This window comes from Tachyglossus aculeatus, chromosome 5 (assembly GCF_015852505.1).
Source record: "Tachyglossus aculeatus isolate mTacAcu1 chromosome 5, mTacAcu1.pri, whole genome shotgun sequence".
Taxonomy (NCBI): Eukaryota; Metazoa; Chordata; class Mammalia; order Monotremata; family Tachyglossidae; genus Tachyglossus; species Tachyglossus aculeatus.
In genome coordinates, this window is record NC_052070.1 from 33,871,970 (window position 1) to 33,885,589 (window position 13,620).

Consider the following 13,620-nt stretch of genomic DNA (forward strand, 5'->3'; position numbering starts at 1 on the left):
GCTTGTATCTACCTCAGAGCTTAGAACAGTGCTTGACACGTAATAAGCGTTTAACAAATACCATTGCTGTTATTATCACCCCAACCTCAGACTGCTCCTCAACAGGCCATGCCCGTCCTGTTCCCAGATGTTGAACCAGTACCCAGCCCAGACCACAAACTCCCTGACCCTCCATCCACTCTCCTGGGTCCCTCGCTGTCCCAGGGGGGTTCCTGGCTGTGGAGTCGGAAGGTGTGGTAGCTTCCCCCTCTCTGAGAACCTTAGAGATTGGAGGCCCCTAGCTGGGGACAGCCCTGCCCTTGGGGGGGGTCCCTCTCACTAAGGCCCACTTGGGCTACTTGCCAACAGGGCTGCCCAGGACTAGGGTGAGAATGGGGTGAGCAGGGAGACTGCCACCCTGGGCATGTGACTCTAGGAGCTTCCCTGGGGTGTCCAGTGTGAGACACTGAGACTTCAGTGGAGGAGATAGAGGTGAGGAGGAGAGGGCAGTGTCAGTGAAGCCAAGGTTGGATAATGTTTCCAGTGGAAGGGGGTGGTCAATAGTGTCAAAGGTAGCTGAGAAGTCAAGAAGGATTAGGGTGGAGTAGAAGCTGTTGGATTTCAAGAAGGAGGTCATTAGCTATCTTAGGGCAGTTTCCATAATAATAATAATAATAATAATAATGGTATTTGTTAAGCACTTACTATGTGCAAAGCACTGTTCTAAGCACTGGGGAGGTTACAAGGTGATCAGGTTGTCCCGGGGGGGCTCACAGTTTTCATCCCCATTTTTACAGATGAGGTAACTGAGGCATAGAGAAGTGAAGTGACTTGCCCAAAGTCACACAGCTGACAGTTGGCAGAGCTGGGATTTGAACCCATAACCTCTGACTCCAAAGCCCTGGCTCTTTCCACTGAGCAATGCTGCTTCCATGGAGGGGGATGTGCAGAAGCCAGATTGCTGGGGGTTGAGGAGAGATTTGGAAATGGGGATTAAGACTGGGAGCCCCATGTGGGATAACCTGATTACCTTGGATCTACTCCAGTGCTTAGAACGGTGCTTGGCACGTAGTAAGTGCTTAACAAATACCATTATTATCAGCACTTGGAACACTGTCAGCACTTAGAACAGTATTTGGTACATAGTAAGCACTTAACAAATACTATCACCATCATCATTTGGAAGAGAGGAAGTGGACATAGCAACTTACTCAAAGAGTTTGGTAGGCAATAGGAGGGAGATGGAACCATAACTGGAGGGGGCCACGAGGTCAAAGGATGTTTTGGGGTTTGTTTTTTTTTTCAGCTAAGAGATCCATGGGCATGTTTGAAGGCAGTGGGGCGGAAGCCATTGGAGACTGAGGGGTTTGAAGATGATGTCAGCAATGGCAGCAGCTGGGGAAAGTGGGGCCAGAGGGAAGAGGAAGGAGAACAGGGAGGCCAGTGTCAAGGTAGCAGATTGGGGCCGGGGCCCAGACACAGGGAACAGGCATTTAGAGTCGGGGGCCAGGGCCCAGACATCTGGAAGAAGAGCCAGGGAGCCAGAGGAGACTCACGTCTTAAGGAGGAACAAATAGATTTTACTGGGCCTGGAGCTTGGAGAAATGCTAAGGGAAACGTCAAGTTAGCTAGTGTCCAGGTTGGGCCGGGAGTGGGAGGGGAAAGAGCTAGGGAATAATAATGATGATAATAATTTGGGTATTTGTTAAGCATTTACTCTGTGCCAGGCACTATATGAAGCACTGGAGAAGATACAAGTTTGCCAGGCTGGACACAGTCCCTGGCCCACACGGGTCTCACCATCTCACTCCTCATTTTACAGATGAGGTAACTGAGGTCCAGAGAAGTGAAGTGACTTTCCCAAGGTCACACAGTAGACTAGTGGCAGAGCCAGGATTAGAACCCATGACCTTCTGACTCTCAGGCCCAGGCTCTATCCACTACACTAAGAGGGGCCACCCTTGTGAGAGGGGAACTGCAGCTGAGCCGGCAGTTTTCCAGGGGGGAGCAGCTTCCTGGTAGGCCCTGGGCCTGCCTTGAGTGTCAGAGGTCTAGAGGGAATTCATTCATTCAATCGTATTTATTGAGCGCTTACTGTGTGCAGAGCACTGTACTAAGTGCTTGGGAAGTACAAGTTGGCAATATATAGAGACGGTCCCTAAACAACAGCGGGCTCACAGTCTAGAAGGGGGAGACAGACAACAAAACAAAACATATTAACAAAATAAAATGAATAGAATATGTACAAGATAAATAAATGGAGTAATAAATATGTACAAACATATATACATATGTACAGGTGCTGTGGGGAGGGAAAGGAAGTAAGGCAGGGGAGGGGGAGGAGGGGGAGAGGAAGGAGGGGCCTTAGTCCGGGAAGGCCTCCTGAAGGAGGTGAGCTTTCAGTAGGGATTTGAAGGGAGGAAGAGAGCTAGCTTGGCGGATGTGTGGAGGGAGGGCATTCCAGGCCAGATGTAGGAGGTGGGTCAGGGGTCGACAGTGGGACAGGCGAGAACGAGGCACAGTGAGGAGGTTAGTGCCAGAGGAGCAGAGGCTGTGGGCTGGGCTGTAGGAGAGAAGGGAGGTGAAGTTGGAGGGGGCAAGGTGATGGAGAGCCTTGAAGCTGAGAGTGAGAAGTTTTTGCCTGATGCGTAGGTTGATTGGTAGCCACTGGAGATTTTTGAGGAGGGTAGAAACATGCCCAGAGCGTTTCTGCACAAAGACGATCCGGGCAGCGGTATGAAGTATAGATTCAAGTGGGGAGAGACAAGAGGATGGGAGATCAGAGAGGAGGCTGATGCAGTAGTCCAGTCGGGATAGGATGAGAGATTGAATGAGCAGGGTAGCGGTTTGGATGGAGAGGAAAGGGCGGATCTTGGCGATGTTGCGGAGGTGAGACCGGCAGGTTTTGGTGACGGATTGGATGTGAGGGGTGAACGAGAGAGCGGAGTTGAGGATGACACCAAGGTTGCGGGCTTGTGAGATGGGAAGACGGGAAGGATGGTAGTGCCGTCAACAGTGATGGGAAAGTCAGGGAGAGGGCAGGGTTTGGGAGGGAAGATAAGGAGTTCAGTCTTGGAGGGAATGAGCAGAGGGGACACTCAGCCAGTCCTGTGGGGAATGGGGCCTCCCAGGGAGTTCAGGGGAAGCAGGAGGAAGCCTAGACTATTCTCCCTGGGTCTCAATCAATCAATCAATCATATTTATTGAGCGCTTACTGTGTACAGAGCACTGTACTAAGCGCTTGGGAAGTACAAGTTCCCGGTAAGGGAAGCTCCTGCCAAGGAAGGAGAGCCACAGGAGGAATGAGGAGCCTGGAGGAGCACAGGCAAAACATCCAATAGCCAGTTGGCTTCCAGGCAAGGTCTCCAATGGAGGAGGAGACCTGCTATTCAGCCAGGCGTGGGGAAGGAGCGGTGACCTAACCAAAGGTGGGAGGAAAGGGTGACCCAGCCAAGAGTAGAGGGGGACGCTATTGCCAAGCCAGGACTAGAAGCAGCATAGCCTAGTGGATAGAGCATAGGCCTGGGGATCAGAAGGACCTGGGTTCTAATCCCTGATCTTCCACTTGTCTTCTGTGTGACCTTGGACAAATCACTTTACTTTTCTATGCCTCAGTTACCTCACTGTAAAAATGGGGATTAAGACTGTAAGCCCCATGTATGACATGGACTGTGTCTAACCTGATTACCTTGTATCTTCCCCAGCACCGTACTTTCCACTTAGTACAGTGCCTGACCCATATTAAATGTTTAACAAATGCCATAAAAAAGAGAGGTGGTCAAGCCAGGGGTGAGAGGGAGGGTGACCTCAGCCCAAAGCTGCACGCCTCTGCCTCATCATGGACAGGAGGACAGTGAGGCCTTCAGGGAAGGAGCGGGAAACAAGAGGCTGGTGTTCAGCTTCGAGACAGTCTCTGCCTGGGGGAGAGACTAGACTGTGAGCCCACTGTTGGGTAGGGACTGTCTCTCTATGCTGACAACTTGTACTTCCCAAGTGCTTAGTACAGTGCTCTGCACACAGTAAGCGCTCAATAAATACGATTGATTGATTGATTGATTGATTGAGGGGACCCCACTTGGGACTGGCATTTTGTGAGACCGAGTCAACCTGTCCCAACATGTTTTTTCTTTAATGGTATTTGTAAAGCACTTACTATGTGCCAAGCACTATACTAAGCACTGGGGTAGATACAAGTGAACGAGGAACCTGATGAGGAAACTGAGGCACAGAGAAGTGAAGTGACTTGCCCAAGATAGGTGGAGCTGAAATTAGAACCCAGGTCCTTCTGAGTCCTAGGCCCAGGCTCTATCCACTAGGCCATGCTGATTGATGGGGTGGACCTGGCCACGTACTGGGTCCCAGTGAGCAGATGTGTGAGGGTCGGGGGTAGAAGGGTCATCCCACTGGACATCGTGCTTCTCCCCCACCCCGGGAGGGCTGAAGTCTTCCCCCTGCTCTGTCTGCTGCCCGCAGGGACATTCTGCGAGTGGGCGTCACACTGGCCGGCCACCAGAAGAAGATTCTCAACAGTATCCAGGTGATGCGTGCACAGATGAACCAGATCCAGTCGGTGGAAGTCTGACATCCGCACACGCCGTCGCACTCCTCTTCCTCCAGGCCCCACCCCCCGTGCCCCCGTGCGTCCACACTCTAGCTCTCGAGTGCCCCAACCCCGTCCACCGCCGAGCCGGCCCGGGGCCCTCAGCGCCTGGCCGCATCCGGGAGGAAGCAGACCCAACTGGATCCTGGCCACCAGAGGCCCCGCCAGAGGCCATCAGGGACTCCCATCGCCCAAGTCGCGGAAACAAAAAAGATGAAGACTGTTTTTTCAAAGACGGTGCTGATGAGAAAGCATTGACATTGTTCTAAAAGGGCTCGGAGATGCCGTCCATTTTCGGGTCGGTGTGCCCTGGCGTGGCTCCTCTCCACCCCCAGCCAGGGTAGGGCACTCTGGTCCGGCTCAGGCTCTGGCCCAGGAAGGGGCCCTTTCAGGAAGACAACTGTGAAGTGGAGAGGAGAGAAGCCCCTGCTTCGTCCTCCTACTCCTCACCTTCTCCTCCTCCTCCTCCTCCTGTCAGCAGCATGGCTCCGGGCTCACTCACTGCCCGACCCCTGAAGGGTGCCGGGAGAGATGAGGCCCAGCAGCCGTGTCCTCGGCGGGACCAGTCAGAGTTCAAACTGACCAGTCTTCAAATGTGAAGTTTTTACAAACTGCATTGGACCAGTTGTGGTTCTGGTGGGGGCTGGGAAGGACACACTCCTGTCCTCGCTGATTTGAGCCCAGGGCTTGGGGCAGTGGAGTGGTATAAAGGGTGGTCTAACCCAAGTCTGGGACCTCCCTTTCTGCCCCGAGAGGCTACATTTCGTCCCACGAATCCCCTACCCTCAACCCCGGTCAGGCCTTGACCGGGCAAGGGCCCAAGCCCTCACTGGACACCCCCAGCCCAGGAGGAAGCAGCCTGGGACGTCCTCTGCCCCCACCCCCACCGTGTACAGTGATTGAGTTGGGTTGCCACCGTTCCCCGGCTGTTTACACCCATTTAGGGGGCAGGGGACACTTTTTTAAATGACAATGAAGAGACACTTTCCAGTTTCATATCTTTCAAGAACTCAGTCCTCCTCCAAGTGGAAGGAGGTTCAGGCTTATTGACTCGGTAGTATACCGAGGGCCAGGTTTTATATGCACATTTCCTGATTTTTTTATGTCTAACCATCCTTGCCTGGCAGGCAGGCAGGAAGACAGGCAGGCTGGGCCCCCTGGGGCATCTGCCCCTTGGCCGCCAGGTACGGCCACAGCAAACTGGCCACCTGCCTGGTCGGGGGACTACACCCTGGTTGAGCACGTTCATGGAGGGTTTAGGGGGAGCAGAGGGGAGTGGAGAGAGGGCTATGCCCCCACTTACGGGACTCTTTTCCTGGAGATGCATCCTCTGCCCATCTTCCCAGCCCTTACTCTGACTCCCTGTGTCTGCCACAGGGCTGCCCGAAGTCCAGCAGAGACAGGGAAGAGTCTGTCAGGCTCTGAGGAGAGAGGAGGGGGTGGCCAGGAAGTGGTCACCAGTGTCGGCTCAGGCCCAGCTGCCCCCTGTTAGGCAGTTGGGGACCCCAGTGAGCAAAGCAGAGGGCAATTGGTGGTGGCCCCAGGAGAAGCATCTGGGAACGTGGTCCGGCCCATGGGTTTGGATCTAAGTCCTTCACTGTGATCCCCTCCCCTTCCCCACCCCTCCCCTCCACCACCAAACCATCTCCCCAAGCTGGCAAGAGTCCCCTCTCTTTTCTCCCATCTCTTCTGCCCCCCTGGGAAATGGACAGGAGTGTGAGGGTGGGGCTGAGGAGGGCGGGCACGTGCCGTCCACAGTGGAGTGGCTGCCCTGCCCCTCCCATGAGCAGACAGACTTATAAAGTGAACAATCAGTTAGTGGATCGACCTGAAATAAATGCTTTAGTTACAAATGGCTCCGTACTGCTGTGTAAACCTCGGTGGGGGGGTGCCAGTGCCTCAGCCTGGCCCAGGGCCCAGCCTGGGGTGTGAGTGGTTTGTTCAGGATCAGGAGCAGAGGAAGGCCTGGGAGATAGAGGCCCAGCCTGACCTGACCTCCGAGGGGGATACCTCAGCGTCAACGTAGCTGGGAAATTGGAACCGTGTTAAACAGAGACTTGCAAATGTCTTGGAATGCCAGTTGGCCCGCGGGCGACCCTCCGAGTTCTTGGTGCAAATGAACTCCACTCTTTTTAAAATAAAAATGTTGTATGAATGGGCACGGGTGTGAGCAAGTGTGGGTCATGAACGTGAGGGGACGGGGGCATGGGCAGGTGATGATCTTAAGTGTAAGCAGACCTGAGCTGTAGACACGGGACATGAGCAAGAGTGACTTGGGTGTAAGGAGCCGTGGGTGCGTGAGTGGGGCATGGGTGTGGGCGTGACTCGAAGGAAAGATGGGAGAGGATGGGAAAGGACCGGGGAGTTGGGAGCTTGCAGAAATCTCAGAGACGGAGCTACAGAGCCAGGTCAATTTTAGTCTATCTGGGTCCTGACAGATGAGGCGGGATTGGTGTTTCAGGCTGAACCCTTGGCCTGAAGCCCGGATGGGCTAAATGTTTGGGGGGCCTACCTTAGCAGACCGAGCCCTAATCACCGTGAGACTGTCCTGAGTGGACAGTGGGTAGGCCCTCTCCCCCAGAGCCCTGGGCAGAGAAAGGCCTTTCACATACCTTGCTGCTGCCCCCCAAGAAGTCACTCTCTAGTTCCTTTCACCCCCTTAGAATATTCTTGACCACCATCAGTGTTACTGATTTTTTTTTTTAGCTCTTCCTGGGTGCAGAACTCTGTACCAAGGCCTTGGGAGAGTACAATAGAGTAAGTAAACATGAGCCTTGCCCTCGAGGAGCTTCCATTCTAGCGGGGGGAGTCACCCTCCTGACAGCCCCTTCTCTCCCACCCACCCAGCTTCTGCTCCCAGTCCACTGGTGGTCTGTCAGTCCTGCTGGAGTGGATTTGTCCCGCCAGGGCCAGGTGTCCAAGGAAGAGTATGAGAAGGAAGGTCTAGGGGCTCAATCCTTAATGTTCCAACTTCCCCTAGAAGCCATCACAGCAAGAAAGTTGCCTCTCAGCTGCAGCAGGACAAACTTACATCACTGGTGGCCAACATCTAAGTCGGGGTTCCTGGATCCAGACACACCTTGCACGAGGTAAGAAAGGGAAATACCCACTGTCACTGTCACTTCCCACTGTCACTGTCACTTCCCACTGTCCCCCTGCTCACTGATAAATAAGTCCAATTTGTTTTTCCAATGCACTTATTTTTTATGGAAGAAATGGTCTTGGGCCTGGGCGTGGAGTTGGGCATGCTGGCACCACAACAGGACTTTACCTTTCCAGATGGCTTTGCTCCGAGATGACCCCTATGTGGAAAGGGAAGTAGCTGTGATCAGGGATCTGGTGAATAACAGTTCTGGGCTCTCCTGCTCACCCTCTTCACGACTCTGCAGACTCCAATCTTGCCCTTCTCGATCTTCAATATAATTTTTATCATTTATCCCTCAGGTGGGAGATTTCTGGACCCCATGATGATGATGATGATGATGATGAAGGTATTTGTTAAGCACTTACTTTGTGCCAGGCACTGTTCCAAGTGCTGGGATGGATACAGGTTAAGCAGATTGGACACAGTCCCTGTCCCGCATGGGGCTCACACTCTTAATCCCCATTTTACTGCGGGTCAGAGAAGTGAAGTGACTTACATAAGGTCACACAGAAGGTAAGTGTCAGAGAGGGATTAGAGCCCAGGTCCTTCTGACTCCTGGGCCTGTGCTCTATCCATCAGGGCATGCTGCTGCTCACTTTTACCTCAGCAATTTCATTTTACCTGGAAAATTGGAAGAGGATAGTAGTAGTAGTAATGGTATTTATTAAGCATTTACTGTGTGCAGGGCACTGTACTACTGGGGAGAAATACACAGGTGAGCATTAGACCTGGTCCCTAAAGGTATTATCAATCCCATTCTACACATGAGGAGCTCTCTCAGGATCACACCTGGAGAGTTTCCAGTGCCCTAGCAGTCTCAGCTATGGAAGGGAGAGTCAAGCAGAATCATACTCATTCCATTCCTAGCTAGGGCAGTGGCTAGCGAGTGGAAGGCAATCTGCTACAAGTCAAAACTCGCCTGTGTTGGGCAGCAGCGGCATGGGAGAGTCGAAGGTGGAGACTTAAGTTTACTGCACAGAAGAAGGCAATAGTAAATCACTTCCATATTTTTACCAAGAAAACTCTCTGGATACACTCCGAGACCAATTACAGATAGAGGATGGGGCATTCTGGGAGAGATGTGTCTGTGGAGCCACTACGGGTCAGAAACAACTAAAAATCCCTGAATGTGACAAGACACATGAGGAGACAGAGACAGGGATGTGAAGTGACGTCCTGGGAACACAGAGCAGATCAGACTAGACCGTGAGCCTCCATAGGGACAGAGAATGTGTCTAATTCCCACCTGTGTGCTCTCTCCCAGAACTCAGTACAGTGCTCTGCACATGGTACGCACTTAATAAATATTATTACTACCACTAGATCAATGACAGAGCTGGAACTGAGCCCAGTCTCCTGCCTTCCAGATTCTCGCTCATTTCATTAGACCAAGCTGCCTCCCAGAAACCACGGAAAGGAGGGAGCAGAACATTCTGGGAGTGGGAAGGGGGTGGGATTCTCAAAACACCTTTCGCTCAAGGGTCTCAGCCCTAGGAAGTGCTGGGAGTCGGAAGTAGGGGCCTGGTCAACCCCACTCCACGGTAACAAAATTTTTCTGCCCACCCATTTCTGTCCACTCAGGCAGCAAGACTGGGAGAGTTGCAGGGAAGCTCTCATGTTCCTTGGGCATTTTGGTCTCCCAACCAGGACCTGGCAGGGGTCCAGCCCTTTGCCCTCTAGACTGTAAGCTCATTGCAGGCAAGGACTGTGTCTGTTTACTGTTAAATTGTACTCTCCCGAACACTTAGTACAGTGCTCTGCACACAGTAAATGCTCAGTAAATACAATTGGCTGACTGGACTGACCACTGTCATTGCCAGAGGTTTCCCTACCATGGTCACACCTTCAGCAGCAAGAATCTTTTGGGTTCTATTGCTTTGGTTCCTATGAGAAGAGTAATGGTCTAGGGGAAAGAGCGTGGGCCCAGACGTCAGAGGACCTGGATTCTAATGCTGGCTCCCTGCTGTGGGTCCATGGGCAAATTGCTTAATCCAACCAAGTCTCAGTCTCCACATCTGTAAAATGGAGATCCAATACCCATTCTCCATCTCCCTTAGACTGTGAACCCCATGTGGAGCAGGGACTGTTTTATGACCTGATTGTCTTGTACCCATCCCAGCACATAAAAAAAAAAAATTAAATTATTGAGCAGTTTCTGTGTGCAGAGTACTATTCTAAGTGCTTGGGAGAGCATCTATACATTCAAACATTATTTACTGAGCGCTCACAGTGTGCAGAGCCCTGTATTAAATGCTTGGAAAGTACAGTTCAGCAACAAATACACACAATTCCTACCCAACAACGGGCTCACAATCTAGAATATAATAATAATGGTATTTGTTAAGTACTTACTATGTGCCAAGCACTGTTCTAAACTCTAGGGGAGATACAAGGTAATCAGGTTGTCCAAAATGGGACTCACAGTCTTAATCCCCATTTTACAGATGAGGTCACTGAGGCCCAGAGAAACGAAGTGCCTTGTCCAACGTCACCCAGCAGACAAGTGGCAGATTAAAACCCAGGTAACAGAGTTGGCAGACCTTTTCCAGCTTAAAACGAGTTTACAGTCTAGAAGGGGAGAGTCATTAATAGAAATAAATAATTAAGGATATGTACTTAAGTGCTGCGGGGCTGAGGGAGGGGTGAATAAAGGGAGCAAATCCAGTGCAAGTTCAACAAATACAATTATTGCTATACTGGACCTGGTAGGAAGAGAAATGGGGTGTGGTGGGCGAAAAATGGAAGATGAGCTTCAATTTAAAATCCCACCTGCCCGTTGATTCATTCATTCATTGATTCGATCATATTTATTGAGTGCTTACTAAGCACTTGGGTGAGCTCAGTACAACAATAAATGGCACAGTCTCTGCCCACCTCTCTACAGTCTATAGAGGTGATGGGCTGTGGATTCTCGGTTCCACCACGGAAAAGATATCTTGGGGTCACTGTCCGATGGTTCTTAAAACCACCGGTTCAATGGACTGGGCCTCACCAGGAAGAGGAAAGAAATCAAGCAAAGATGTGGATTTACCATCTAAAAAATCCCAGCTTGCTGCATCTGGAATATTGTGCACTGTTGGTGTCATTATGCATTAGGAAGGATTCATTCATTCATTCAGTCGTATTTATTGAGCGCTTACTGTGTGCAGAACGCTGTACTAAGCACTTGGGAGAGTACAATACAGTACTAAACAGTCACATTCTCTGCCCTCAGTGGGTTTACCGCCTAGTGTGTACATAAGTACATTGGGGCTGGTGGGGTCGGGGAAGGAGTGAATAAAGCAGAGTGGCTTAGTGGAAAGGGCATGGGGTTGGGAGTCAGAGGACATGGGCTCTAATCCTGCCTCCGCCACTTGTCTGCTGTGTGACTTTAGGCAAGCCACTTAACTTCTCTGTGCCTCAGTTACCTCATCCATAAAATGGGGATTAAGACTGTGAGCCCCATGTGGGACATCCTGATTACCTTGTATCTACCCCAGTGCTTAGAACAGTGCTTGGCATGTAGTGAGCGCTTAACAAATACCATAATAATAATTATTATTATTATTATAAAGGGAGCAAGTCGGGGCAACACAGAAGGGAGTGGAAGAAAAGGAAAAGAGAGCTTAGGGAAGGGTGTAGTAATGGGGGAGGCTGTTCAGAAAAGGAAGGAGTATGGCCTAGTGGAAAGAGCACAGGCCTAAGGAGTCAGAAGGCCTGGGTTCTAATCCCCACTCTGCCACTTGCTTGCTGTGTGACTTTGGGCAAATCATTTAACTTCTGTGTGCCTCAGTTCCCTCATCTGTAAAATGGGGATTCAATACCTGTTCTCGTTCTTACTTAGACTGTGAGCCCAATGTGGAATAGGGTCTGTGCCCAAACTGATTGATTTGTATCTAGCCCATGCTTAGAGTAGCGCTTGAGACATATTCAGCATTTGAAGACCATATAAAAAAAGGCTTTCATGGATAACTGGGGATAGGGTGGCCTAGGGATTAGAGCATGGACCTGGATTCTAATCCCACTCTTCCACTTATCTGCTGTGTAACTTTAGGTAAATCATTTTACTTCTCTGTGCCTTAGTTACCTCATCTGTAAAATGGAGATTAAGATTGTGAGCCCCAAGTGGGACAAGGACTGTGTCCAACCCGATTAGGTTGTATCTATCCCAGTACTTAGAATAGTGCCTGGTACATAGTAAGAGCTTAACAAATACCATAATAATAATTATTATTATTATTATAAAGGGAGCAAGTCAGGGCAACACAGAAGGGAGTGGAAGAAAAGGAAAAGAGAGCTTAGAGAAGGATGTAGTAATGGGGGAGGCTGTTCAGAAAAGGAAGGAGTGTGGCCTAGTGGAAAGAGCACAGGCCTAAGGAGTCAGAAGGCCTGGGTTCTAATCCCCACTCTGCCACTTGCTTGCTGTGTGACTTTGGGCAAATCATTTAACTTCTATGTGCCTCAGTTCCCGCATCTGTAAAATGGGGATTCAATACCTGTTCTCTTTCTTACTTAGACTGTGAGCCCAATGTGGAATAGTGTCTGTGCCCAAACTGATTGATTTGTATCTACCCCAATGCTTAGAGTAGCGCTTGAGACATATTCAGCACTTGAAGACCATATAAAAAAAAGGCTTTCATAGATAACTGGGGATAGGGTGGCTTAGGGATTAGAGCATGGGCCTGGGAATCAGAAAGACCTGGATTCTAATCCCACTCTTCCACTTATCTGCTGTGTGACTTTAGGCAAGTCATTTTACTTCTCTGTGCCTTAGTTACCTTAGTTAAAATGGGGATTAAGATTGTGAGCCCTAAGTGGGACAAGGAATGTGTCCAGCCCGATTAGCTTGTATCTACCCCAGTGCTTAGAATAGTGCCTGGCACTTAGTAAGAGCTGAAAAAATACCATCATCATCATCATGGAATGCAGAAAACTCCCACCTGAGGGATAAATGGAAAAACAATTAAGGAAGACCAAGAAGGGCAAGATTGGAGTCTGCAGAGCCGTGAAGGGGTGAGCAGCAGAACTGTTATTCACCAAATCCCTAAGCATACCTTACTTTTCTCCCGACATAGGGGTCATCTCGGGACAAAGCCCCCTGAAAAGGTAAAGTCTTGTTGTGATGCCCAGCATGTACAACTCCACACCCAAGTTCACAGACCGGTTCTCCCTGGACCAAGTCCAGTCAGGCTGGCACCCACAGAGATGGCCCCTAATTCTCTAACAATCTGCTGGCTTCCAGTCAGAACGAGCCAGGGAAGTCCATGCAGTGACCAACCTGAGCGTACCCAGGGCCCAGGATGGGCACCTACTTCAACTTGAAGATGGTGGCTTCAAACCAAGCAGAAGGAAACACTTCTTCACACAGCAGGTTTGAAATAACTGAAATTCCTTCCCATACAGAGATGTGCCAACCAAAATGCTCACAGTTTCTAGAAGGCTTGGATTAATCCATGGGTGATAGTGACATAACGAGTTTTACTAGCAGGAAAACTGTGCTGGTAGAGGAGAGAGTTTGGGTGTTAGCTGGTCCATCCGGAAACCAAAAGATGGTTGTCAAGGAGGGCAACCATCACACTGTTCCCCTTTGGCCACTGTGGAGACCAAATCTTGGGCCAAATGCACCACTGGTTTAATGGAATAATGGAATTTCTTATCTTCAGATGATTGTGGGAGTACAGAGAGAGTGAAGAGCAGTGGGTAAGTATAGACTTGAGCTGACAACTCCCTGGCCACCTGGCTTCCCACCAGGTCCCTACTTTAGTGCTAGAACTATAACTAGTTCCTAGTTCCTAGAATCCAGTCAGCCAGTTAGTCATATTTATTGAGCACTTACTATGTGCAGAACACTTTACTAAGCACTTGAGAGAGTACAATATAACAATTTAACAGACAAGTTCCTTATCCACAATGAGCT

General features: G+C 50.4%; 2 protein-coding genes across 3 annotated transcripts in view; one reads left to right on the top strand and one right to left on the bottom strand.

The window, feature by feature from the left end:
- EPHB2 (EPH receptor B2) overlaps positions 1 to 5,054 on the top strand; it is a 317,134-nt gene extending 312,080 nt beyond the window's left edge. For both annotated transcript variants that reach the window (XM_038746709.1, XM_038746710.1), the window contains exon 16: positions 4,453 to 5,054. In XM_038746709.1, coding sequence (XP_038602637.1) covers positions 4,453 to 4,561 — 109 coding nt within the window. In that variant the 3' untranslated portion in view covers positions 4,562 to 5,054. The remainder of the gene's footprint in view (positions 1 to 4,452) is intronic.
- Positions 5,055 to 9,561: 4,507 nt separating this feature from the next.
- Positions 9,562 to 13,620, bottom strand: part of LACTBL1 (lactamase beta like 1) — a 36,481-nt gene continuing 32,422 nt past the window's right edge. The window contains exons 8-9 of the mRNA XM_038747269.1: positions 10,422 to 10,426; positions 9,562 to 9,627 (exon numbers count right to left, since the gene is read on the bottom strand). Coding sequence (XP_038603197.1) covers positions 9,562 to 9,627; positions 10,422 to 10,426 — 71 coding nt within the window. The remainder of the gene's footprint in view (positions 9,628 to 10,421; positions 10,427 to 13,620) is intronic.